General features: G+C 36.0%; 4 protein-coding genes and 1 long non-coding RNA gene across 7 annotated transcripts; all 5 read left to right on the top strand.

Annotated features, from left to right (window-relative positions):
• Positions 1-224: 224 nt before the first annotated feature.
• Positions 225-5,365, top strand: LOC125192478 (cytosolic purine 5'-nucleotidase). The gene is made up of 17 exons (XM_048090065.1): positions 225-528; positions 612-709; positions 1,061-1,180; positions 1,757-1,846; positions 1,921-2,036; positions 2,351-2,450; positions 2,876-2,947; positions 3,025-3,072; positions 3,148-3,225; positions 3,338-3,457; positions 3,609-3,714; positions 4,148-4,311; positions 4,393-4,527; positions 4,643-4,773; positions 4,848-4,910; positions 5,003-5,081; positions 5,156-5,365. The coding sequence occupies exons 1-17, from the start codon at positions 258-260 to the stop codon at positions 5,225-5,227; spliced, it is 1,863 nt and encodes a 620-aa protein (XP_047946022.1). The 5' UTR covers positions 225-257; the 3' UTR covers positions 5,228-5,365.
• A 452-nt stretch (positions 5,366-5,817) lies between these two features.
• On the top strand, positions 5,818-8,633 carry LOC125192340 (protein TRIGALACTOSYLDIACYLGLYCEROL 4, chloroplastic). The gene is made up of 5 exons (XM_048089881.1): positions 5,818-6,353; positions 6,422-6,635; positions 6,907-7,258; positions 7,593-7,918; positions 8,285-8,633. The coding sequence occupies exons 1-5, from the start codon at positions 6,082-6,084 to the stop codon at positions 8,477-8,479; spliced, it is 1,359 nt and encodes a 452-aa protein (XP_047945838.1). The 5' UTR covers positions 5,818-6,081; the 3' UTR covers positions 8,480-8,633.
• Positions 8,634-9,233: 600 nt separating this feature from the next.
• Positions 9,234-12,451, top strand: LOC125197363. Of its 3 annotated transcripts, none has more exons than XM_048096096.1 (4): positions 9,234-9,386; positions 9,580-9,978; positions 10,096-11,952; positions 12,090-12,451. In XM_048096096.1, exons 2-4 carry the CDS (start codon positions 9,623-9,625, stop codon positions 12,181-12,183), a joined length of 2,307 nt encoding a protein of 768 aa, XP_047952053.1. In that variant the 5' UTR covers positions 9,234-9,386; positions 9,580-9,622; the 3' UTR covers positions 12,184-12,451. The 3 variants fall into 3 exon arrangements, with proteins under 3 accessions (XP_047952053.1, XP_047952055.1, XP_047952054.1); XM_048096097.1 differs by having other exon boundaries at positions 9,271-9,386; positions 9,583-9,978; XM_048096098.1 differs by lacking the exon at positions 12,090-12,451 and having other exon boundaries at positions 10,096-11,956.
• Positions 12,452-12,863: 412 nt separating this feature from the next.
• On the top strand, positions 12,864-14,286 carry LOC125197364 (late embryogenesis abundant protein, group 3-like). The gene is made up of 2 exons (XM_048096099.1): positions 12,864-13,895; positions 13,973-14,286. Exons 1-2 carry the CDS (start codon positions 13,037-13,039, stop codon positions 14,161-14,163), a joined length of 1,050 nt encoding a protein of 349 aa, XP_047952056.1. The 5' UTR covers positions 12,864-13,036; the 3' UTR covers positions 14,164-14,286.
• A 9,989-nt stretch (positions 14,287-24,275) lies between these two features.
• Positions 24,276-26,918, top strand: LOC125191853. The gene is made up of 2 exons (XR_007171266.1): positions 24,276-24,506; positions 26,289-26,918. It is a non-coding gene; the product is annotated as an uncharacterized LOC125191853 (long non-coding RNA).
• The last annotated feature ends 330 nt before the right edge of the window (positions 26,919-27,248 follow it).

Genomic DNA, 27,248 nt, shown 5'->3' with positions numbered 1-27,248 from the left:
TATCTAGATTGTTTTTATTAATTATATTGGTTACGTACTAAATTATTTAAATCTTATTATTTATATATCTCATCAAATTAAATCCCCAAATCTAACTCCTACTCATATATAGGTTTTGCTGATATCAGCAAATTAAATTCCCAAATCTAGCTTCCATATAATCAAATGGTAAATATATAAGTAAAATATAAATAGTGCATTAAAATCAAAGGTTGAATCAAATTCAATAATTCAGTTGATTGAATTCAATTTCTACAATGGCGGCTGCACACGATAGTGTGATCTTGGGGTGGAAGATGAGCTGTATGAATATTGGGATTTCCCGCCCAACGCAATTCTCCCCGGTCTTCCTCCATTCCTTCCCCGCTTCAGTTAGGGCTGCGATTTTCACGAAATTGAGGTGTCGCTCCGCCACTACAGAGGAGGCAGCGGCGGGGAACACTGACATCTTCTCTGTGACACCGTCCACCGCCGCGGATTTTGACTACCTCGGCGAGAGCACCAAGGGCGACCTCAATCTCAATTCCGGTACTTCTGATTTAAGCCTCTCTATCCACTCATTTTGTCATTCCACTAAGCTTTACGATAGTAGTATGTGATTATATTTGTAGCAATTGATGGAGAGGCGGGTTTGGACGGACCTATTGAGGACGTGGCCAAAATGGAAGCTCAAGAAGCCGAGCATTTGCTTAATCACTTGGGCATTCCGGTTTCCCTTTTTCTCTACTCTTTATCAATGCCCATTCAGTCTTCATACAATTCGCATGCACTTTAGGCTAAGTGTCCCTTCAAAAAACTGATTCTTTGGGTGATGTAACATCCTCGAGCTTCAAAAAATTTGATCAAGGAATAAGTTCTTTTAGGGTACTAACCGAAACTCTCACATTGTATAGATCCTGATGAGAAGTGATCATATCTCCTTTATTACCGTACCGAAACTCTCAAATATATCGTTTCGGAATAAACAAAGTCACAAAGCTCCACACATTGTTCACACAAGCTTTATTCTTTCTTATGATACTGGTATCTACTGAATTTTAGTTTAATGGGCATTTTACAGGATCCATTTTCTGCTAGACATTCTGCCCGTGGCATTTTTTGCAGCAGGACACTTAATCTGCGTTCTATTAGTGCCATTGGCTATGACATGGACTACACATTGATCCATTATAATGTGGCGGTAAGCATTCTTCTTCTACTAATGTTCTTAACTAAAGCTAATTGGATGGCCTTCATTTCATGTGTTCTATGATTATTTTTCTATGAATTATATGACCAAATAATTATGTTTAGTGATATGAAACTTGGAACTGCATCATGATGAACGTATCCATACGTTTATCATGAATTTCCTTCTCGATTGTAGCATAGTTTTCCTTCTTGACCTGCATCTTTATAATGATAAGAGTAATGCAGCAATTGCTGAAGTCACAAAGAGGAAAAGCTTTCTTTTATATGATTCGGCTAGAGTTTGAAGCTGTATCTTGGATGTGGTATAATCTACATTGGCGGGATGAATCTTTCCTTTCTAATGCTTCATCTTTTCTCTTACAATTCCTGTAGTTATTAACAAAAAACATATCATCCATTAACAACTGCTAGCTTATATAACTTAGGCTGGTCCCCTTATAAATTAACTTCATAAATTTATAAATACTTCAACTCAATAATTGTTTAATCATGCATTGGTTGGTTATATCGAAGTGTGCTATTTGAGTTGAAATTTTTAATGATCAGAACGAATGTGCCTTTGCAGGCATGGGAGGGAAGGGCTTATGACTACTGTATGGAAAATCTCAGAAATGTTGGTTTTCCTGTTGATGGACTTGCATTTGACCCAGATCTGGTATGCTGCATATTTATGTCATCTTCTTTTCTTATTAGTTATTACTATTTCCTTTACCTAGCTTGTGTTTGTAGGTCATCCGAGGCCTAGTTATAGATAAGGAGAAAGGGAATTTAGTTAAAGCGGATCGATTTGGCTATGTTAAGAGAGCAATGCATGGCACTAGAATGTTATCTACTCAAAAAGTGAGGTTTGTCCCAATCTTTTCTTCCCTGCGTATTCAATATTTGTTGTGAATGGTAAAACATCTTTCCGAACCAATCTGAGTAAATGTAAAAGAAATATCAATCAGGTAGAGATCCAAAAAACATATTTTTGAAGAATTAATGAACTATTATAATATTCAGTTATTCACCATGAGTTACTATTTTAATCTTTGAGGGTGACACACTCTGAATCTCTACGGTAGTTAAAGTTTCTATTTATACTGGGTTATTATATTTGTTTTTAGTGGAACTTAAGTAGAAACTCATATTTACTCTATTGAATTTCTTTGAATGGAAGTGAGATATATGGGAGAGAACTTGTTGATCTACGAAAGGAAGGCCGGTGGGAATTCCTCAATACACTGTTCTCGGTTTCTGAGGCAGTTGCCTTTATGCAGGTACTCAGCTTCCAGATTTTGTGTCAATGTTAGAATGAATAGCACTCTCAATTTCCTATGTCAGTGATTGGTGTGCCATCCACTTTATAGTTATTTTCCTCACTTCGGGAAGGCACCTGCATGAGTCCTGTGCCTAGGCTGAAGGCTCCATGAACTCTTTAAACCTCTAATATGGCCAATAATGATTACTTGCAATAATGCCATGATGCGCTTCTATTTGCTTTTAATGTGCAAAGAAGAAGTCAGATGGCGGGCTATTTAATGCCGTACCTTAAACCTGCAATTACTTTCTTGCTGCTTTTGAGTACGATATAATCAGACCTTTCCGTTTGAAGTCTCACTACTTAGGACTTACAAAACGAAAAGTTATGTAGTCGCCTATTACACTCCAAATAGCTCAGGGCAAAGTTGTTCTTACCTTGCAGATGGTGGATAGATTGGATGAAGGTGCCATAGCCGCAGACCTTGGTCCACTTGACTATAAAGGGCTTTACAAGGTTTAATATTGAAAGCATTAAATGGGACTTGGCTTAATACTTGTTATAATTCCTTCAACTTTATGTATTGGATTCAGGCTGTTGGAAAAGCACTCTTTAGGGCACATGTTGAAGGCCAATTGAAGGTTTATATCTTTTATGCTTTTGTCTTTTCAATAACCAGTTTCACATGCATCATCTAATAAAAGGATTCATTACAGAGTGAGATTATGTCCAAACCTGAACTTTTTGTTGAACCTGATCCTGAGTTACCTTTGGCTTTATTGGACCAGAAAGAGGTATATATCCACATCTCACAAGAGTTTAAGCAATGCATGGTTGTTAGATATCTATACTTGTGATTTGTGAAGAATTGCTTCTTAGCAGACTAAACTAGCTGATATGTAACAGGCTGGCAAGCGGCTCTTGCTTATTACCAACTCAGATTACCACTACACTGAAAAGATGATGCAACATTCTTTCAATAAATTTCTCCCAAATGACATGAGCTGGAGAGATCTGTTTGACATTGTAAGTGAACCCCATTGAGTAGCTATATCTATAATGTGCCTGGATTCTCTGGACTATTGGTTGATTGGAAGTTGTTTATTGTTGGTTGCAGCGATTGTAAGTATTGATTTCTTGAGGCCTGAAATACATAAGTGACTTATTGTTTCTATAGGTAATAGTCTCGTCCAGGAAGCCAGAGTTTTTTCAGCTGTCACAGCCAATGTACGAAGTGGTGACTGATGAAGGTCTTATGCGTCCATGTTTTAAGGCGCAAACAGGTGATTGCTAATGATGTTTTAAACATTCAATTTTATATTGGTCTTTAATGTCATTCTTACACTGCCTCTGTAATTAAGTCGTGAACTCTTTTAACTATTTGCATGCTTGGTGCACTGCTATCAGGCTGGATAGGTGTGGATATTTTTTTTGGTCAGGAGTCATGTTAGAGTCCATTGAGCAGTATTTATGACAAGTTAACCCATTCATTATAGCTAGTAGCATGGCTAGGAATGTTGTCATATATAGGAATGACTTCCTTGGACCTAATGGCTAGCTCAAATTTTGCAATAGGAGGGTTATCTAGTTTTTAGTTGACTAATTGATTGTATGACACTTGCTTATAATAACTACTATTTTTATTGGGAGTTTGGGACGGTTTGTTCTCATATTGAAGTCTTGAAACAACTTTTACGTATTTATCTTGCATACCAGGGGGAGTATACTCAGGGGGAAGTGCTCAGATGATTGAGAACTCACTTGGCATTCATGGAGATGAAATTTTGTATGTTGGTGATCATATATATACAGATGTTAGTCAATCCAAAGTTCATCTTCGGTGGCGTACAGCACTAATTTGTCGAGAACTGGAAGACGAGGTTTGTAACTGCCTATATCTTTCAATGAGATGCTTTATGTACCACCACCATATGAATCCCCAGTTTTGACTCTCATTGCAGTATAGTGCTCTAATCCGTAGTCGAGATCACCGTGCCACACTGATAGAGCTTATAAATCAGAAGGAGGTCGTGGGAGACCTCTTCAACCAACTCCGCCTTGCTCTTCAAAGACGAAGTAAAGGACGTCCTGCTCAGGTAACTTGACCACCTGTTTGCAAGGAATATCTTTTGTCTATTCTGGTATTAATGCTGATCTGCTGTGAGATATAATTATGTGATTACCTCATACCGATTATTTAATTTCCATCAGACCATTGCTGCTACTCATATGGAAAACAAAGAACTCGCTGAGAGCATTCAGAAGCTACTCATTGTGATGCAGAGACTGGATCAGAAAATTGCTCCGCTGTTGGAATCAGATGGGGAGCTCTTTAATACAAGGTTCTGTATTTGCTTGCTTCGGGTTGAATCGGTGTTTCAAAATCTGAAACGATGGCTATTTATAATCGTTTCAGGTGGGGTTTTCTCTCGCGAGCAGGCCTATGGGACAAAAGCCACATAATGAGGCAGATTGAGAAGTATGGGAAGCTCTTTGGTTGGTTTTTTCTTGTATATCATCATCGTTCATCAATGGTATTAAAAGATGTGTTTTGTTTTTGTAAAACTTCAGGTATGCTGATATATATACCTCAAGGGTTTCAAATTTCCTCCACTATACCCCTTTTATGTATTTCAGAGCCCAAGAACAGGTAATGTCTATTTTCTTTATTATCTTGAAGTTTAAATTATGATATTCTAACTTGTTTTGAACTATTGGATTCAGTCTCTTGCTCATGATTCCTATTCATTCCCTCATCACAAGTATAATGATGACGAGTCAGCTTCATATGAGTGAGAAGTGCTCCATACTTGCATTGTTGTGTAATCTTATCATGTTTTGCCTTATATGTAAGTTTATCAAACAGCCTCTTTATTGTGTAGTAGTATAATGGTAGTGGAATATTTATCTTTTCTTTATTTTTTTCACGTTTAACTCGCAATCTTTTCATCTATTCTAAGAAAAATCCTCCCTAAATATGCATGGTATAAAGACTTGTTATATGTAAATCTTTTATTCTGGACACAATAATTAAAAAAATGATGTTTGATATATAAAGTGAAGTGGGAATAAAAATGAAAAAGAAGATAGAATAAGTAAGAGAGGGAATTATAAGAATAAATTGTACCGATAATTTATTTTAAAATATCTTAATAAGAAATATTATCTTCGTTCCTGAAAGTTTGTCCCATTTTTCTATTTCCGTCTCTCCTACAATTTGTCCCGTTTCACTTTTTATAATTTTTGGTTGTGAACCCTATATTTCACTAATTTATTTATACTCACATTTTATTATAAAACTAACTAATATATAAAAGTAGAATCCACATTTTACTAATTTTTTTAACTCACCTTTCCATACATTTTTTAAAATCTGATAATATTTGGGGGACGGCTACGTACTAGACTACTAGTAGCAAAAATCATGGAATGGATGAAATAATTACTATATATCTCTATTACAGAAAGAAATAAAATGTTTTGAGAATTTTTATCTAGTAGATTTCTGAGATTACAATAAAATTAAAAATGCAAAAAAATAAAATAAAAAAGAAAGAAGACAATGGACTAAGTACTTAGGGATTAGGAGTTGGTGTTAGGATTTTAGCAAGAAGCGGAGAATAGAGTGATGTTGATGGAAGGTAATTGAGATGACGATGAAGAAGCTAAGATGGGCGATGGAAGGAGAGTTCTGGGAGCTGGACTCCTCGACGCCGGCGACATTGGACGGAGTGGCGCGGCCTGTGGCAGGGGACCTTCCTCTTCCGCTGGGGTTAAGCCGCGGAGCGAGGCTGTCGCGCCCCAAACAAATTGATTTCATGCAGCGCTTCATGGCGGCGCCGTTCGTCCCCTCCTTTTCCCATGGAGTTGGATTCTCCCTGCAACGCCTCCTCTCTCTCCCCTCCTTTGCCCGCGATGCCTGGTTGGTTAAATAGCTCCCCGTTCTCGTTCTCTCATTCATCAAATTCAAATAATTCATCTCTCTTGCAGTTTTACCACATTGCTAGGGCAATTCAATGTTCAAAAGTTTGCAGCTTCTCTCAAAAAATCGGAGAGCATTTGGAAACACTTTTCCGACCCCCAATTTTACAGCCTAAATCTGTGCTGGGAGTGGTTGATTACACCTCGAGATACTCTGCTGCTCACTTCAGAAGCACAAGCTGACCACAAAACTCCAAGGAAAAAGGCAATTTTTCATCACAAGGCAAGCAACTTATTAATTGAAAGTATTCATCTTGATCGATAACAACCAACAAGAAATGATGATGATAATACTTTTGAGGTTGACCTTGGTAGATAAAATTAGTACTATAGGTTAATCTTGTTTACTTAGATGGATTGGAAATTTGGGGATATCCCAATGCCGTTGATAACTCCTATCATTTGAGCTAATTTTGGTTGATTCATGTCGCATTGAAAAGAAAAGGATTGGAGAAATCCTAGTAATGAGGTTAGTGTGATGTTTCTTGTTGCAGTTTCCAAATCATAACCTAACCGTGGAGGCATCTTCTCCATCACTTTTTGTTGATGATGATGGTAATTACTGGGATGTGCCATTCACATTGGCTATGGATGTGGGTTCAATAGCTCCTCATTCGGACACTAGCTTTCATTTCTGCATCAGCCACAATGCAGGTTCTCCTCGCCCTCTCACCCCAAACCAAATACCTCCTCCTCCCACTTTACTTCCTGGTCTCTCTGCTAAATCTGCCTTTTCATTCAACAAACACTTTGACATTTGGAAGAGTGAGGCTCCAAAGGCAAGAATGGTGCAACCATATGATATACTGCTCTCTAATCCTCATGTATCAGCATCAACAATCCTAGGTAATCAAAATTTATTTCTCTTGTTTCAAGGTTAAAGCATACACATTTGTACTCACTAGTTATATGCTGAGCATTGCTGCTTATCTTGGAAGTTTGGTAGGATAGATAACTCATCTATCTTGTAGTTATTAGATAAAGAATGGCCTAAAATGTGTGTGCTTATCACGTTTTGTTTATCTATCTTCCCTATTAAACTGCCCCTTAGATTATATGTTGAGCATTGCTGCTTATCTTGAACTTGAACCAACCAAACCAATTGCTTGGACCTTTTGATTTGTTCAACATTCTTATTTTGTTTTTGCTTAGTAACATTTGGCTTCGTTTTTAACATTAGGTAGTGTAATTACTGCATCTCTTGGTGAAAATTCAATGACACCCCGTGGACAAGATGATGATACATTCAGGCTTTACGCCAAAGGAGAAAATTATGCCGCTTCAGCTGATCTCTTTGCATCTGCATCCCTTTCTGCTCAGCTTGGAAATTTTCAAAAGAATTTTTTAGATCTTACCCGCTTTCATGCACGACTAGATATACCTTCAGGCTCCAAATTCATAAATGGAGCCTATAAGGTTGCTCGGGCACTTTACAATTCCGAAGCACCAACTGCAGAAGCACTTCAGACAATTACCCCTTCTGCCACCCTCTCATTTCAGCAGCAGGTAACCTTAGCTTTTGATTCTTGAGATATTATACAGACTGCTTACCGCTTATTATATGGCAAACTGCATCTCACTCTTATACATGTGCTTTGAAATTACGTTTCTCGGCTTATTATTATTGAATAGTAGTATTTGTATTTATTTCCAAGCACATAGGACAAATATCATTTCCATATCTATGGGCGATGTGCCCAAGGGTAGCATGCGTTGAAAGTTTCAGCCCTTGTTTAGTTCATTAAGGCATAGTTGGCTTTAATTCAATTTTCAGCTCATGAAGTGGGCATGCGGTATCGTTATGTAGGCTTGCAAAATCTATGCGTATTCCTATATGTGAAGCTTATGTTGGCCGCTGTCTTATAAATGCAGATGGCTGGACCTTTCAGCTTGAGAGTTGATAGTGGAGTGAGTGTTGATCTGAAGAAAGAGTGGTACTTGAATGTGAATGATCCCGTATTTGCTGTCGAGTACGCGTTGCACGTTCTTGGGTCGGCGAAAGCTGTTGCTTGGTATTCCCCAAAGCAAAGAGAATTCATGATAGAACTCAGATTTTTTGAGACTTGAGGAGACAGGAAGATGCTTATAGTTTCTTGTATTTTGATAGTAGACTTTGAAACTCTCATACTTTTGGTAGTAGCCTTTGATATTTTTTGTACAAGGGATTCACTTGCAGCTTCAAAGTGTTCTTTCTTGTAAAGAATGAAGGGAGGCTTTGATTTGGGTTGGGTTTCTTCACAACCTATTTTGTTTACTTCTTTTATATTGAATCCAACAACAATAATATTTCCATCATTTCAACCTATGATTAGCGAATAATGCACCATAGCAATTTTCTACCTACATGGAATTTTCATATTTTCTTAGGTTTTATTTAAAAAAATAAAAAAGACTTGTAATCCCACATTGACGTTTGATGAAAATTTATCAAACAAAAACTTATATAAACACATAAATATATTTTCTGAGTTCCAACCTAAAAAATCACTTTTTAATCCATATTTGACCAGATGAATACATGAATGATTTTGGCTGAATAAATTTTTTCTTCAATTTGATTTAGTCAAATTATCTTTTTTATTAGTATTTAATAAGAAAAATATTTTGAGTATCTATAGCTTAATTAGGTCATCAAATTTGTATTCGATATATTTGGATTTCCTAGATTTTATTTTATTATATCCCCTAAATGAGTATTCAATATTTGACTATAAATGAAATCATAAATCTGTTGCTTTTTTGAAGGACAAACCTAAATATAAAAAAAAAATTATCAACGCATTATTCAGTAATGAATGATGATAGGGGAGCGTAGGATGAAACAATGAGCGGCTGAGATTTGTGGTAGGCGATATTGGTTTAAACGGGCTACTTCTCCACCAGACTCGGAAGAGGGCCTTCTCTCTCTCCGGAAACCCTTTCCCTCTGTGGTGCCATCAACATTGTGTCTCTGCATACATCAATTTCCTTGCAGGTAAACCTTGCTTCCCCGATTTCATGACTAATTTTCTAGGGTTAATTTGTTACTTCTCTCTTCTTTCTCCGCTGATTTTGCTGAATTCTCAATTTCTCGCCCTTTTATGATTCCGTTTTACTATGATTGTTTCTTCACTGCCAATTCCATGAATCTGTTCTCTGTTGTGTTTATGTGATTTTATTTTGTGTAGAAGTTGTGGTTGAAATCGATTATTATTCGCTGGGGTTGTGCTTATGGCCACTAAGAAAATCATAGGCATATGCCAATCTGGTGGGGAATTTGTAACAAACAAAGATGATGGGTCCTTATTTTATACTGGTGGTGAAGCCTATGCCCTGGACCTCGACCAGCAAACTCAATTGAAGGATTTTAAGCATGAACTAGCTGAAACTTTTCAGTGCTCTGCTGATGGCATGGCAATTAAATATTTCCTCCCCGGTAATCGAAAGACCTTGATCACCATATCTAAAGACAAGGATCTCAAGCGTATGGTTAACTTCTTTAAGGATGCTGATCAAGTTGAGGTCTTTGTAATTGCTGAAGAAGCCGCTGGTCGGAATGTTTCCAACATGCCTGCCACTGCCAGTAGGTAATTCTACTCTTCAACTATGAACTATTACCTAATTATAGTATTATCGTATGTGGTTTTTGCTGTATTTTAATAAACAGCTAGCTCTGATTTTTTTGTTTTCCTGAAATTGTGCAGGTCAAGCAGGACAACTGTGTCTGAGACTGCTGTAATTCCTTCTGATGTTCCTTTGGATCTAATGCAGACCGATGATGCAATTGTTTTGGATGAGCCTATTGAAACTGTGCCGCTTGCTGCGTGCTCTTTTAGCACTGAAGATAAGCATCGGAGAGCAGCAACTCAGTGGGAGAATATTATCACTGGTGTGGACCAAAGGTTCAACACTTTTGCTGAGTTTCGCGAGGCTCTTCATAAATACTCAATTGCCCATGGGTTCACCTACAAATATAAGAAAAATGACAGCCATAGAGTGACTGCCAAGTGCAAGACAGAAGGTTGCCCGTGGCGCATATATGCATCAAGGTTGGCAACCACTCAGTTGATATGCATTAAAAAGATGAATCCCGAACATACTTGTGGGGGAGCAACTGTGAAAGCTGGATACAGAGCAACTAGGGGGTGGATAGGAAGCATTATCAAGGAGAAATTGAAAGTTTCCCCAAATTATAAGCCAAAGGACATTGCTAGTGATATCAAGCGCGACTATGGCATTCAGTTGAACTACACGCAAGCTTGGCGTGCTAAGGAAATTGCAAGAGAGCAGCTTCAGGGGTCATACAAAGAGGCATACTCACAGTTGCCATATTTTTGTGAGAAGATAATGGAGACTAATCCAGGTAGTCTAGCTGCATTCAGCACTAAGGAGGATTCCAGCTTCCGTCGTTTTTTTGCATCATTCCGTGCCTCAATAGCTGGGTTTCATCAGTGCCGTCCTCTTCTTTTTCTTGATAGCACTCTGCTCTACTCAAAGTATCAAGGAACCTTATTAGCTGCAACAGCTGCCGATGGAAATGATGATTTCTTTCCCGTTGCATTTGCTGTTGTTGATGAAGAAACAGAGGATAACTGGCATTGGTTTCTGTTGCAACTCAAAACTGCTCTCTCAACATCAGAACAGATAACCTTTGTCTCTGACTTCCAGAAAGGCATAAGGGAGTCATTGCTTGATATATTTGGAAAGGAATGCTATCACGGGTATTGTGTACGTTGTCTAGCTGAGAAGCTCAACAAAGACCTGAAAGGTCAGTTTTCTCACGATGCAAGGCGCCTCCTGATCCAAGATTTCCATGCTGCTGCATCTGCACGGAAACATGACGAGTTTGAGAGATGTGTTGAGAACATAAAAGCTATCTCGGTTGAGGCATATAATTGGGTTATTAGCAGTGAGCCACACCACTGGGCCAATGCATTTTTTGGCGGGGCTAGGTATAACCACATGACATCCAATTTTGGGCGAGAGTTCTACGATTGGGTGTCTGAGGTAGATGAGCTGCCTATAACGCAGATGGTTGACGTGCTGCGTGGGAAGATCATGGAATTAATATACAGGAGACGACTTGAATCAAGCCAGTGGGTGACTAGGTTAACACCTTGTATGGAGGAGAAACTTGCGCAAGAGAATTTGAAAGCAAGAAACCTCCAGGTATTGCTATCACATGGCAGTACATTTGAGGTGCGTGGTGATAACTCGGTCGAGGCAGTTGATATTGCGAACTGGGATTGTAGTTGCAAAGGGTGGCAGCTGAGTGGATTGCCTTGCTGCCATGCTGTAGCAGTTCTTGGCAATAACGTGTATGATTATTGCTCAAGATTCTTCACAGCAGACTGTTACCGCGGAAGCTATGCAGAGTCTATAAACCCAATGCCAAATGTGGAGAAACCAGAGACAAGTGAGGCTGCGCTTGTGACGCCGCCTCCTACAAAACGGCCACCGGGCAGGCCGAAGTTGAAACTGGTGGAATCTGTGGATATCATTAAACGGCAGCTGCAATGCAGCAAGTGCAAGGGCTTGGGCCACAATAAGAAGACTTGCAAGTAAGAAGATTGAATGAGTATCATATCATATACTAGTATCATGCATATTTTCCTTTTTTTGGTTAAAATCTTATTCTTATTTTGGTGTTGGTTGTTTGTTAATTGACATAATTGGTGTATCGTTGTTGCAAATGCAGTAAGGTGAATGGAATTGAGGAAGTGGCGGTACAACATCCAGTGTTGGTTGGGCTGTTGGAAGAAGAACCGGAAGGAAACACACTTGTTAATTAAAAGGCATGCATGTGGAGCGAGCTAGCTATAGCTTAGTTTTAGTTTAGTTTCTGTTCCATTCCATAAAGACAAGTGAGAGAGAGAGAGAGAGAGTGAGTTGATACGGAATTGAAGATGATTGTAGGAGAGTTGATTGTTTTTCTTTCTTGTTGAGCAAAATGGTGTTAAAATTTGAGGCTGGACTGGACTCGTGTTAGTGATGTTGATGTACATGTACTTAGATGTGTTATAATCAATTTTGTAGTTGAAAGTTTCTCTCTTTGATTCATTGTGTTTTCAATTGCAATGCAGGTTGTGTAGCACTGATTTGGTCTCTCGCTCTCTCTCTCTCTCTCTATTGTAACAAACCAATTAAGCATATTGAGGTGGGAATTGATTAATAAGTTAAATGGAGTAAAAGATATAGTACTATGTAATAATGTGAATGTACGAAATGAGATGATAACTTAAATTAATACTGCAATGAATTGGAAATTTGAAATGATAAAGACTGAGGCGGTTAAGAAGCAAATGAGTAGTAGAAGATAATGGAGATTGAATAGGTGGAAAGTGGGGGTTGTAACCGGTGGCCACGTTTGGAGGCAGTGTGCCACTTGTCCCTCCACAACGCAGGCAGAGGTTTTCATGCATTTTATTTATTTCATATATACATATATATAAGCTTACAACAATCACATCCAAACTCAGCATCATCTTCATCTATAAATCTATCATCATTGAACTCGATCTGTTTGCGATTGTAAGACAGAGAGGGAGAGGCTGTTGATGCCGCATATGTGGGTATTGCTTCTAGTGACGCTAGTGTTATTTGTGCTTGTGCTAGTAGTGGTAGCAACACGAACTCAGTAAAATCATGAAAGCCACAATAAAGCTAGTGTTGTTCTTGTTGGCGGTGGTGGTGCTAGTGAGCGTGGGAAGCGGCACCGCAACAACCATCAAGGACGACAAGGACGAGTCATGGGCCGAATGGGCCAAAGACAAGATCTCCGAGGGCCTCGGCTTCAACGCCGACGACGCCAAGGACAAGGCCGCCGATAAGTCCAAGCACGGTTACGATGCCACAGTCGACACCGCCCACGACGCCAAAGACAAGGCCGCCAACACGGCCGAGCATGGCTATGACGCCACAATTGACGCCGCCAAGTACACCAAGGACAAGGCTGCCAACACAGCCGAGCACGGCTACGATGCGGCCAAGTCAGCTAAAGACAAGGCTGCCAACACAGCTGAGCACGGCTACGAGTCTGCCAAAGACAAGGCTGCCAATGCGGCCGAGCACAGCTACGATGCTGCCAAGTCTGCCAAAGACAAGGCTGCCAACACGGCCGAGCACGGCTACGATGCCGCCAAGTCTGCCAAAGATAAGGCTGCCAGCACGGCCGAGCACGGCTACGATGCCGCCAAGTCTGCCAAAGACAAGGCTGCCAACGCGGCCAAGCACGGCTACGATGCCACAATGGATGCGGCCGAGTACGCCAAGGAAAAGGCTGGCAACGCGGCCGAGTACGCCAAGGACAAGGCTGCCAGCGCGGCCAAACACGGGTCCGATGCCACAATAGACGCTGCCAAGTACGCCACCGAGAAGGCTGGCAACGCGGCCGAGCACGGCTACGACGCTGTTAAGTACGCCAAAGACAAGGCTGCGGACGCGGCCAAACACGGGTCCGATGCCACAATCGACGGTGCTAAGTACACCAAAGATAAGGCTGCTGGTAATGTACTCATGATTTTATATATGCATACCAAGAGGTTGAGTTTGTGTACTCATTTTAACTTGATTTTTGTGTAGGAAGCGGGCAGTATGCTTCGGAGAAGGCCGGGGATATGAAGAAGACGGCGGAAGAGGAAGTGAGTTGGACCAAGGAGAAGGCGAAGGAGGCATTTGAGGCGGCTAGATTGAAGGCTGAGGCAGCTAAAGATGCGATTGCATCGAATCTCAAATCAACCAAATCAAATAAGATCAAGGACGAGGAGCTCTAATCATCTTCCCTCTTTATCTAGTTACACTTGTTGCTGCCTTGTTTGTTTGTTTATAGATTCCAAACCCTTTGTTCTACGTGTATCACTAGTATTTCATAGTACCAATAAATATAGTTTCACTTATATGTTGGGTTCCACAACATTACTATCTGTACCTGTCAATTGTAACTGACAGCTTGCCTTCGCTTAAGAATCGGCCATCACCAATATTGCATCGTACAGAAATCAAATTAAATATTTTGGTCCTAATTAACTAGGAGAAATTAATTTCTCAAATCTCTATTATTTTTTTTTGGTTTAACTACGTGTGTCTCGGATTCGTCTTTCGGCGTATTTTGACCAAACTACTCGATCGGGCTTGTGGATTAAGGCAGAAAGACTTCCAACCTTGAACCCGTGATCTCTTAGGGCGGAATTCGACCAATTCTGTTCTACCGGGCTTGCGGATTAAGGTCGAAAGTTTTTTAGCAGGTGGCGGAGTTTGAACCCGTGACCTCAAAGGTCACCACACAGCTTCGTGCTGCCAGCTGCCTTATTGGTTCTCAAATCTCTATTTTTATTGTTGCTGCCTTATTGGTTCTCAAATCTCTATTTTTATTGTTGCGTCACAATTAATTGTTTGAGACCCGTCTTACTTGTGCTCACAAACATGAGGAGAAAAAATTCCCTAGTTTAAACATACCAAGGTGGAAAGATAATATGAAAGATGATGTGGTGTGTCCCATTTATAATATATATTGACAAATGGAAGGGGTACCTAACTTTAGTGTCTCGCCTCTAATATTAGAAAAATTTCGCAAAAAGGGATTAATTTTGCTAACCTTAATTTAGGCTTCAATTCGCTGATCTTTCAGAATATGAGATTGAGGCACGCGAATTTTTCAAAATAAGAATTTTTTAATTTTTTGTCATTTTCTCTACTTTTATCTTATTATTTACCTCTAACAATTTATCAAGTGACTAAACTAACCCTTCAATTTTTTACCTAAATTCTGCGTGCTTGGTATGGCGGAATAGAATGGAGGTTGGAATGAAATGAAGATAGGAATGAAATGTTAATTTCCTTGAATTTCTATTGCATTTTCATCCATTCACTCATTCATTCTCCATCACACCAAGCAAATTAATAGAATGAAAGTAGGAATCACATTCCATTCCTGTCATAGTACCAAGAAGCCCCTAAAAATCAGCCGCTTCTAAGGGGAGACTCCCAAGCTGTCCGTCTCTTTGTTCCAACTAATTTGAAGACCAAATTTCAAATTAAACCCATGAAATATTTATCCCAAGGAACCAGAAACAATCTGAATTCTAGGTTATTGGGAGAAAATTGCTAAATGGGTTAGTGATGCACTATTTATTAGCACTAAAAATTCTTGCTATACAAGGTAGATCTAGTATAACTAAAGGTCAGTACCGGGATATCGAACTCAGGGAATAAGATTGCAACTGTCTATCATATACTAAGCGTCATGTACTATTTAGAGACATATGGTTTTTGGGTTTGAATTTATAAACTAGACATAAAGAAATAAATAAATAACAGAAAATATAAAAATAAATAAAATACAAAACAGGCTAAGGAATGCAGAATTTTAGGAACCACAATCAAAAGCTAAAATCCAAAAGACTTCCTTGAATTACAATATCTAGAGTTACTAAGCTATCACGTATGTAAAACTATATCTTCTCTCGAAGCATATAATTTGTAGATTGCTACCTAGAACCGAAGTGTCCTTCCTAGAACTAAGGCAACAACTCCTAAAAGCTCCTAAAATAATTTTGCTTCATTCAAAGGCTCAAATCTCTCGATTTTATTGGCAAAGACGTCAATTTCTCCTCTTTCAAATTAGACTACTCACTTCTCAGTTCTTGTAATAAAATCCACATGCATTCATAAGATGGCCAGTCAAACAAATGTATAAGCACAAGAGAAATCGAAATAACTACAAGAACTAACAAGGAAAACAATTGAATTAATAACTCAAAATCATAGCATATTACCAAAAATTCTACAAAATATGTTTAATACTCATAGACAAGTAAAACAACAAAAAGTACTAGACATGAAGAAAAACAAAACAAAACCCAAGGTTGAATTATGCAGTCTTCAGTGTTCTCTTGCCTGGATCTGCAGAGCTCCGCTCCAATGGAAGATGGAAGAATAATATGTGGAATATGAGATGGAAGAATTATAGGGATGGAGAGGATTGGAGGCTCTGAGATGAATATTATGAATTAGGTTATGGGGTATATATAAGCTTGAAAATGATTTATAATTGATAAAAAGAGTATCCTCCAAGTAAGAGAAAAGATGTAATTTCGAATCCTACAATTAATAGGAGAGATTTGATATCATAAGGCAACAATTTCTTTCCTTTCTTCAATTTCCGCCAATTTCCGCCTAATTTTGACTGCACTGCGCAACGTTCGTAAAATGGCCATAACTTTCTCCACAGAATTCCGATTTAGATGTTCAAGGTACCCACACAAAGCTCTTTCGAAGATGAAGAGAATGGTGTGTATTAAGTACTGATTGGACTTCAAACTCGTTGGCAGATGGTCTCGAACAGAGGCTGTTGTACCTTGGCCTTTTTACACCCTTTTTTCTATCTTTTTCTATCATTTATCAACAAACACATCAAAATACCAAAATATATAATATATGCAATTTAAGAACATAATTTGCAAGATTGATATTGAAAACGAGCCAAATCTAGGCCTTAAAAACATGCAAATCCCGTGTTTACCAGTTAGGTATAATTAATCAAACCAAGAATCATCCCAATCTGTGTTTTGAGTTTGGATTCGATCTGCAAGGTTGATTTAGTGTGGGGAAATGAAGATTAGTTGTTTATTTACACCATTAATTTGGAAGTTAGAACTATCTCTGATTTTGCAATTGCAGATGTGACTTTGAGATTAATTGATTCAATGTGCAAAATCAACAAATTGTTGACTGTAGGATGATAGACTCTTCTTGATCAAGATATCCGAAACTATTGATTGCACTTCTTCATGTAAGTTTTATGTCTCCCATATGTGACATGTGATAGAATCTCAAATAGAATTGGATTTTAGTAAAATAAATATATTTGGTATAAGACACATTTTATCCTAATTAATTGACTATCAATTAATTATTGTCACATCAAAATAATCATATTATATTTCTCCAAAAAGAATATATGTTCATATATATATATGGCAATTGATTGCCAATCAATGGAAAAGATTGATTATATAATCTTTTTATGGAATGAATATTCATTCCCTTGCCCATCAAGTAAAAGAAATGTGCATATATATATTATTAAGATTTGATTAGAATTGATTGTGATCAATTAGTAATAATAGACGGAAGATCATATTCTTGGTCAATAAGAAACGTATTTACTAATTATTTTGGGTCTCTTTGATGGAAAGAGCTTTTACGGTTTGATAATTAGGGTTTGTCCTCTTTCTGCCTATAAATACAAGTGTGGTGATCCCATCAAATTACACACATTAAGAGAACACATAAACGAGGGAAAGAGAGAGAAACAAATCCTAGGAGTTGGACATAAACGAGGGAAAGAGAGAGAAACAAATCCTAGGAGTTGGAGCTGCGCTACTACACCAAAGAAAGTCCGAGGAAGTTCTCTCTGTCTTTCCCAATCGCTTCCCCTATGGATCGCCAAGGTATGTCTCGATCCTATTATGTTTATGATTTACGTGAAATACATGTTGTTCGAAGATCTTGCTTTATGTAATCTTGAATATATGATGATAAATAATGTCCAACATGTGGTATCAGAACATGGTTGAGAACTCATGTATTTTCGTATTATTGAAACCATAATTTATGTATTTTGTTTTAAACCTATGCGTGTTGTGAGACAATTAATTGCGTTTATTGTCTTATGTTTGATGAATCCAGTAACCTTTTCATTGATGAATTACTTTTTTGAATTCAAATAAGTCAAAATCTTGGAATATAAAATTACAAAATTACACAATTGAAATATAATGTTTGTTTCCAAATTGATTTTGTTTAGGTTTATATAATTGATTTGGGTATGTTAATTGTGTCATATACGCGCTTATCATGTTTATCTTTAGTTGATGAATTAAGTTTGTAATTCTGTATACATAATTGTGCACGTATTTTTTAGAATTGCTATTGAATTGAATTAGCTCATGTGAATTCTATTTATATATATGGAATTGATTTGGGTATTTTGACTGTATATATACTTTATGTAAATTGAGTTTGAATATTTGCATTGATGAATTGGGATTTCAATTAAATATTTTATGATTATGTATCTACCGAAACGGTGGAATGAATGATTACATAATTCAATTCTCATTTTAACATGTATTTTGATTATATTATGTTTATTTTGCAATCACCAAAGTGAAGCAAAATAAGAAGAGTCTATAATCAAACTCATATTAAAATTTGTTTAAGCAATTAATCTCTATATGTTCTTGATTATATTATGTTTATTTTACAATCACCAAAGTGAAGTAAAATAATAGTTTATAATCAAATTAAGTGAAAATCTGCTTAAGCAATTAATCACTATACATTCTTGATTATATTATGTTTATTTCGCAATCACCAAAGTGAGGTAAAATGAGAAGAGTTTATAATCAAGTTAATATGAAAATCTATGTATGCAATTAATCATTATGCTTGTTGTGGCTATTCATTAGGATTATAGGTGAATGAGGATTTCCTTGTCCAATTGACCCTAATTTCCTTACCTCCTCAATTTGGACATTCCAAATTGATTCCTTTATAAAGGTGCGTATGGACTCTTCAAAAAGAGTGGAAACGTGTTAATTTTGCAGGAGGAGCATAAGATGAAGAAGTATGGAGATGAGGTCATCTCTTGCTCTATGCTTACCTGTGAAGGAGCATCTAAAGATTAATATTCATTGAATTTATCACATTCTTATGGCATAAAGGCTTGGATCATATTTCTAGTGAAAGAATTAAGAGGCTTATAAAGGATAATATTCATTCGAATCTATGCTTTACAAGCAATCCCAGTTTGTGTGGATTGTATTAAATGTAAACAAACCAAAAACCTGATACTAAAAATGCCTGGCTTGATGAGCTCCTTAAATTATATATACAAATATTTGCGGACCTTTGATGTGTTTGGTGGATAAAAATATTTTATCACCTTTATTGATGATTTTTTTTCACGTTATGGATTTATTTATTGCAAGAAAAATCTCAGGCACAATTATTTTATGACTGAGGTTGAAAGACAATTAAATAGAAAGGTGAAAATTATTCGATTTTATAGAGGTGGTGAATTTTTGGGTCGTACCACTAAAATAAGTCAATTACATGGACCTTTTGACAAATACTTAGAAAAGCATGACATTTATGCTTAATATACTATGCCAAGTACGCCTCGTGAGAATGATGTTCTTTGAGAGATGAAACCGAACTCTCATGGAAATGGTTAGAAGTATGTTAATTCTACCTTACCCATATCGTTGTGAATTTATGCTCTTAGAACGGCTATTTATCTATTAAACCGGGTTTCTATTAAGGTTGTTCCAAAGTCTCCTTATGAACTTTGGACACGTAGGAAAACCTAGTTGCAGCACCTTCATGTTTGGGGTTGTCCAGCAGAAACTAGAGTATATTCTTCGCAAGAAAAGAAATTGGACTTTAGATTGTTAGTGGTTACATTATGGGTTACCCAGTAAAGTCTAAAGGGTACTTGATTTTTACCATCTTTAATCATAGCATGAAATTGTTGAAACTAGAAATGCAAAATTCTTTAAGAATGATGAGATCGATGGGAGTTTTTAAAACTCGTGATGCGATGCAATATGTGAGATAAGGGTAAATTTCCTCTTCTCTCTTTTCCTTAAGTTAAGTGTGCTAAATATTGTTGAACAATCTAACAATATTGAAGACATTTGGAGCAAACCCAAACCACTTAATGATGATGCCGAAGTCATTGAACATAGGTGTGGAAGAAGCATCTCAGAAGTGTCATTAAAGGCGTTCTCAATAAAACTTGAAAGGCTGGCCATTGGCCATTTTCGATATCCGTATGGTATATCTTTAAGAATATGAATGTGGCATAGAGACACATAACAGTCGATTTCATATTCACTAGCCATTAAGTGTAATAATTCTAATAAATGGATTGATGCATGATAGAAGAGTTAAAATCTATGGATTATAATAAAGTGGGACCTTGTAGATACCTAATAGACAAAAGTAAATTGGGTGTAAATGCTGGTGTGGAGACCAAATTGACATAAATGGTTTAATCGAACGATTTAAAGCCAGACTTGTGGCCGAAGGTTATCTTCCATCAAAAGATAGCATTAATTATAAAGAAACACAAGTATCAAAGAAGGACTCACTTAGAATCATTTTGGCATTTGTAACCATTTCGGCTTGGAACTACATCAAATGGATGTGAAAAACTGATTTTCTAAATGACGATTTGTAAGAAGAAGTTTATGAAACAACATGAAAACTTCATTAAGAAATAGATAGAAAATTTTTGATGCAAACTTAAGACATCAATTTATGGACTTAAACAAGCTTCTTGACAATGGTATTTTAGATTCCACATAAACACTGTCACGCTTTTGGTTTTAAAGAAAACACTGTTGATCGTGTATATACCTCAAGGTTAGTGGGAGCAAGTTCATATTTTTGGTTTTGTATGATTTTAGTAAAATAAATATATTTGGTATAAGACACATTTTACCCTAATTAATTGACTATCAATTAATTATTGTCACATCAATTAATCAAATAATCATATTATATTTCTCCAAAGAGAATATATGTTCATATATATATATGGCAATTGATTGCCAATCAATGGAAAAGATTGATTATATAATCTTTTTATGGAATGAATATTCATTCCCTTGGCCATCAAGTAAAAGAAATGTGCATATATATTATTATGATTTGATTAGAATTGATTGTGATCAATTAGTAATAATAGACGGAAGATCATATTCTTGGTCAATAAGAAACGTATTTACTAATTATTTGGGTCTCTTTGATGGAAAGGGCTTTTACGGTTTGATAATTAGGGTTTGTCCTTTCTCTGCCTATAAATTCAAGTGTGGTGATCCCATCAAATCACACACATTAAGAGAACACATAAACGAAGGAAAGAGAGAGAAACAAATCCTAGGAGTTGGAGCTACGCTACTACATCAAAGAAAGTCCAAGGAAGTTCTCTCTGTCTTCCCCAATCGCTTCCGCTATGGATCGCCAAGGTATGTCTCGATCCTATTATGTTTATGGTTTACGTGAAATACATGTTGTTCGAAGATCTTCCTTTATTTATATTCAATTATGTAATCTTGAATATATGATGATAAATAATGTCCAACACTTCAATCATTCATGGCGCTGGCAGAATTGGTGAATTGAAGGGGCGCAAGTTTAATTTTGAAAACTGAATTGATGGTTGGAAATCTATATTGCTTCAGCAAGAACGAAGGGTAAGGTTGTAAGAAGTGAATTTGAGAACTGAAAAATGGTGGAGAGAGATGAAGTTGTTGAACAGAGATGGAGCTAAAATAGATAGTAGAAGTGTGGGAGAAAGGTACACAAATAAAAATGTGGAACAGAGAACACGACGTGCGTAGAGAGGAAATATACTGCTGAAAATGGTAGTTTAGTCACTTGATAAATTGTTGGAGATAAATAATAGGAGTAATAAAACAGTAGAGAAAAATGAAAAAAAATTAAAAATTCCTTATTTTGAAAAATTCGCATGCCTCGATCCCATATTCTGAAAGATCAGCGAATTGAAGCCTAAAAATACGAAAGGTCAGCGAAATTAATCATTTTTTCCGAAATTTCTCCCAATATTTGCTTTTCTTTCATTTTTCTTGAACATTAAATTTTCACAATTATCATTTTTTTTATTTTGTAATTTTAATTTTTATTAGGATTGTGAATTAAAATAGTTACTTGTTAAAATGATATACCGGTTTTGATCGATAAATAAGGGCAAATGAATATTAAACCAGCTATGAAGTTAAAGAAATAAAATCATACTCTCTATCTATTTAATATAGAAAAAATTAAAAAGAAAAAGAAGTGTCAAAATATCATTTTAGGTCCATCAACTATGGGTTAATAACTTAATATCATTTGAGGCATTTTGAATTTTTTTTGGACGAAAATGCCTTAAGACCTTCAAAGATCAATTTGGACAATTCTTTTGCCAATTATCTTGCGTTAGAGACGTAGAATCCAACAATTTTTAACGGCAAATTTTTATATTTAAATTCAATTTAGATGTTAATTGTTCTCCATTTTGAAATTCATCTCCGAATGACAATCCAAATAAATAGCTATCTAATTTCAAAACAAATAAACTAAATAGAATTCACTCATCACCTATAGTAAGTTATTAAAATGCAATTTAGGTTGAAAAAATAAAATAAAATATCAAGTCCCAATTCACTATCATTAAATAATTAGTCATTTAATAATTGAAAAACTAACACATTTTTTATGGCAAATTTTATTTATATTTAAATTCAATTTGGATGGTAACTGAATAAAATAGTGGTAAAAAAATGTTGGACTCTAGGTCTTTGACGCAAGATGAGTAGCAAAAGAATTGTCCAAATTGTCTTTTGAAGGCCTTAAGGGTATTTTCATGCGGATAAAAGTTCAAAATACCTCAAATGATATTAACTTGTAGTTCACGGACCTAAAATGATATTTTCAAAATTCACGGACCTAAAATGATACTTTGGCTAAGTTCGTGAACCTAAAAAGATGTTCCCTCATTTACAAATATGGTTATTATATTGTAATTTTGAGTAGTACTCCCTACGTCCCGGCTAAGATGACTCATTGCTTAGCCGGAACGAGATTTTAGGAGTTATTGGTTGAAGTGTTTAATTGGAGAGAGAAATGGTGTGTAAGTATTAAAGTAGAGAGATAAAGAAAGATGAATATTTTAATAGGAGTGAGAAAAAAGTGGTTGAATGTATTAATTGGAAAGAGAGAGAGTTACCAAAAATGGAAATGTGTCATCTTAGTTGGGACAAGCTTAAAAGGAAAACGTGTCATCTTAAACGGGCCGGAGGGAGTATATTTTTAGATTATTCGTTTGATTTAGAAATTAAGAAAATTTTTGATACAGTACTTTTTTCAATTATTCCTTATGATTCAGATTTAGGAAACATGTGTGTGATTTTGATGCCAAAATGTATTAGTGTACATTTACTTTTTATATTTTTTATTGCATACGTCATAAAATTCGGCATTCACATCATACATAACTATTTTATGAGAAATGTGTGTAGTGTGATGAAATGTGTGTATTGTGTGTTGTGTGTGAAAAATGTGAAATGTCTTTAGTGTATGAAGTGTGTGTAGTGTGTGAAAAATGTGAAATGTGTGTAGTGTGTGAAATGTGCGTATTTTGTGAAATGTGTGTAGTGTGTGAAATATGTTAGTGTGTGTAGTATGTGAAGTGTGTGTAGTGTGTGAAAAATGTGAAATGTGTGTAGTGTGTGAAAGGGAAAAAAAAAACAGAGGGAAAAAAAGGCGCCACTTGTGGGGACAGAAAATAAAAGGCGACAACTTTAATATGAAGGTAGGGATGTATTATTCTTACACTAAATATTTGGAAAACACAAAACACTTGTCGTCTATTAGATCTTGTAACACCTCAAATACGACCTTAGAAGAAGTATAATCTTTTGTTTAAATTGGTTGATAATATTGGCTTTTGACTGTCACGAATCGATTTTGGAAATAGAAATAATTAATAGATATAGTTAGTAAAAGTTACAAAGTCTAATATGATGGAAATTGAAGAGATTAGAAGCTAAGTACACATTTTTATGGGTTAGTATATATAGGTCGTACTATGTTATTAAGAATTCATTCTATTTCCTAAAATAAATATCTTTCTTAATCTAGTTAAAAAGTGGCGAGAAAATTTAATTAGCAAGTGAGATCTTTTAATTCATGATTTATCTAGAATAGTCTAGAAGTAATAAACAATTAAATTAACTCTAATAATGCCATTTGCCCAATCCTTTCACCACTTAATAAAATAAAGAATTTTAGACCACCTATATAAGAATGAATAGAGTCATTATTTGGGGCACCTCTCGGTATTTTTACCCCACATACATACAATCAAATTCTTTTTTCAAATTTATACACTCTTTTGATGATAAATTCGTCGGAGGAATGTATACAGATCGATGCACTCCAAGGAAGTAAGAAGAGAGAAGATAAGTCTACGCCACAGCTGCTGTTCGACGGTTTTCGGCCGATGCCTTGTCTTCTCCATTGTCTTCGTTCTCGGATGCACACAGTAAGATCTTTCTTTAGAGCCCTTAGTTTATTTGATACTAATTTCTTGATTGGACTACGGAATTAATTTATGTAGGCTATAGATAATAAGCAATTTATATGAACTTTGAGATGGAGTGTCTCTGTGCCTGGATTGAAGTCTTGGAATTATATCCATATGATTAATTTTGCTTAAATTGAATAAGAGTATGTTTGATTGGGTTATAGATATGGTGAAAAAAAACATTAAATTTGAAGCTAGAGAGATCTAGAGCTAAATTGAGAACTTCGTTTTATAATTGATAATTGATCTTATATAGATTCTATAAACCCATAAACAACAAAATAAAAAGAGGGAATCCTGACCCACATTTGTTCATTTGCTATAGTATTCCAGATGAAACTCCAAAATTATGTTAGGGTAGGAACATTGTTAGTTCAATGATCCTCCGCCATTTGAATACAAGTATAATTGAAAGTACTGATACAGAGTCTCCAACCTAACGAATTGTCATACATTTGACATGCAATAGCCAAAAATGTAGTCTTCCAATTGAGATGCTTTAGTAGAAATATAGTCATACATACGAATCACTATGTTACTAGTGAGTTATAGATTAAGCAGGTACACATTAAATAAAAAGACATGAATTCTCTTGATTTGATCTTAAGATAGGTTATGGAGTTTATTAGAAATTTCAGTGGGCACTTGGTATATTTCATGAATTTGGCTAGATATTAAAGATGAAAGGGAATAAAGTTGGAATAGTTAAAGAATTTATTTAGACGAATCGATCATGAAAGGAGGATCTTAGACAAATATATATGTTAATATAAATTTATGGGAAGTTTTCTAAGGATGATTACTAGTTATAACAATTGTTTCACTTAAAATTTGTAAGCTGTGAATAGTTAATAGTGATAGTGAATATTGGTAATTTTATTTTAAAGGTATAATTAGACGAGATGAGTAAGAAGTGAATGTATATATTTCATAAATGATGATGTAAAGAATGTGCAAAAATTAATTTGAGAATTAATTATAGCAATATGGCTAATTTAACGAATTTATTAAAGTTATTAACATTGGCTGTGAATAGTGTCGGGTGATTGGTGCTAGAAGCTTTGTCCATCTTAACTAGATAGAATGATGTGAAATAAGTATGAAGATGAAATATGTGGAGAATTAATTATATGGAGGGTAAGTAGAGCGAATTATAGAAGTTACTTAATCATTTAGTATATTTAGTGAGTTTATAACATATTTGGGATAAAGCCATGATTAATTATCAGTCACTATTGACTGCTATTATAATACTGAAAGATGAAGAATAAATGAGACTAGAGTATAAATATATAGTATATTATTTTAATGAGGACTATTTAGTAATAATTAAAGAGAGTATACTAAATATAGAAATCTAGATTATTGTTAAAGCTCATAGAATAAATGTGAGGTAATGAGATTATTATTAGTTGCATGTGATTATTAATCAAAGCAAGAAGGTTCTCAGCGACAATTAAAGGAAAAAGGATTAGGAGCGACCAGATGTTAAGGTAGTTAATGGCTTAAGCTCATAAGCTTATCAGGTAATATAATTAGCATTAAGAGCTTAATTCTCTTGTGTGGTGCTATGTGCTACTATTAGTTAATCGGTAAGCTTATGATTCCGCTTGATTATTTATGCATTTGCTATATGTTGGCATAATTCAACACGAGGTATAGAATTTGGAAATATTAGATGAAATATGGTAATGAATAATTTGACTAATGAATTGATAATGAGATGGATTTACGTGTCAGCATGATGATTAATGTGATGCCACGTGCTTGGTTGATGTCGTTGGGAATAATGAGTATGTCACATGACGTTATTGATTCGATCGGGCCACGCGCGGTGGCAATAATATGTTCTGTGCACCATATCTACTCATGGGGCTATAAGGCCAGGCGGTTTATGATATTTGATTATTTGCCCCATGAGCTATACGGCCAGGCGGTATAAGTACGTGGGTGCACCATGTTCACTCATGGGGCTATAAGGCCAGGCGGATCAATATGATGATGAATTGCCTCATGAGTTATAAGGCCAGGAGGTACATGTATGAATGCACTATGTTGCAGCTTATTCGATCGGTCCACACGCGGTGGAAATACTATATGATTCGATCGGGCCTCACGCGGGGGCATATTATTGTTTGAGTACTCATGTTGTCGCCAAGCACATGGATAAGAGCTTAATGAGGTGATGCGTGTGCGGATGTTGAACCTGATTATGTGTGATTGACTGACAGTGATTTAATTTGGTGAATTATTTGTATATTCAAATGAATAGACTGAGCACATTGATGGAGCTATGAATGCGATGTGTGAAATAAGCATGATATGGTTGTGATATGTGATTTGCGATGGCTATGTGCTTATTGATGTTTATTGACTTGACATTTGAACTTGTGGTTAATTGATTAATTTAGATATTCTATGGTTATGTTGTGTGCCGTTGGTTTTTGAGTATATGCTAGTTTATAGGGAATATGATATCAAATTCTGATCCGAACTGATAAATAAACATATTACGAATATATACGTAATACTGAGATAAATAGCGGATAAACAAAATTAGTAATGTAAGACTTGAGGAATATAATAATGCGCTTATTACTTGTAGAGGATTAGGATTAAAGTCTTAGAAGTATAACAATTTTGTTGGTTCAGAGAAGTGTCAATTGAAATTCCTTTATACCAGGTTTGCACTGCGACTGC

The sequence above is a fragment of the Salvia hispanica genome, chromosome 6 (genome assembly GCF_023119035.1).
Source record: "Salvia hispanica cultivar TCC Black 2014 chromosome 6, UniMelb_Shisp_WGS_1.0, whole genome shotgun sequence".
In the NCBI taxonomy this organism is placed as follows: Eukaryota; Viridiplantae; Streptophyta; class Magnoliopsida; order Lamiales; family Lamiaceae; genus Salvia; species Salvia hispanica.
The sequence above is the reverse complement of the archived record's forward strand: the minus strand, read 5'-3'. Positions and strand labels throughout refer to the sequence as shown.

Bases quoted from the DNA above. Each gene is read 5' to 3' on its own strand.
- LOC125192478 (XM_048090065.1), top strand. From the start codon at position 258: ATGGCGGCTGCACACGATAGTGTGATCTTGGGGTGGAAGATGAGCTGT. The intron at 3,073-3,147 runs GTTTATATCTTT...GATTCATTACAG, and splicing joins ATGTTGAAGGCCAATTGAAG to AGTGAGATTATGTCCAAACC. The intron at 4,774-4,847 runs GTTCTGTATTTG...TAATCGTTTCAG, and splicing joins GGGGAGCTCTTTAATACAAG to GTGGGGTTTTCTCTCGCGAG.
- LOC125192340 (XM_048089881.1), top strand. From the start codon at position 6,082: ATGACGATGAAGAAGCTAAGATGGGCGATGGAAGGAGAGTTCTGGGAG. The intron at 6,636-6,906 runs GCAAGCAACTTA...TTCTTGTTGCAG, and splicing joins AGGCAATTTTTCATCACAAG to TTTCCAAATCATAACCTAAC. The intron at 7,919-8,284 runs GTAACCTTAGCT...TTATAAATGCAG, and splicing joins CCCTCTCATTTCAGCAGCAG to ATGGCTGGACCTTTCAGCTT.
- LOC125197363 (XM_048096096.1), top strand. From the start codon at position 9,623: ATGGCCACTAAGAAAATCATAGGCATATGCCAATCTGGTGGGGAATTT. The intron at 9,979-10,095 runs GTAATTCTACTC...GAAATTGTGCAG, and splicing joins ATGCCTGCCACTGCCAGTAG to GTCAAGCAGGACAACTGTGT. The intron at 11,953-12,089 runs GTAAGAAGATTG...TTGCAAATGCAG, and splicing joins CACAATAAGAAGACTTGCAA to TAAGGTGAATGGAATTGAGG.
- LOC125197364 (XM_048096099.1), top strand. From the start codon at position 13,037: ATGAAAGCCACAATAAAGCTAGTGTTGTTCTTGTTGGCGGTGGTGGTG. The intron at 13,896-13,972 runs GTAATGTACTCA...ATTTTTGTGTAG, and splicing joins CACCAAAGATAAGGCTGCTG to GAAGCGGGCAGTATGCTTCG.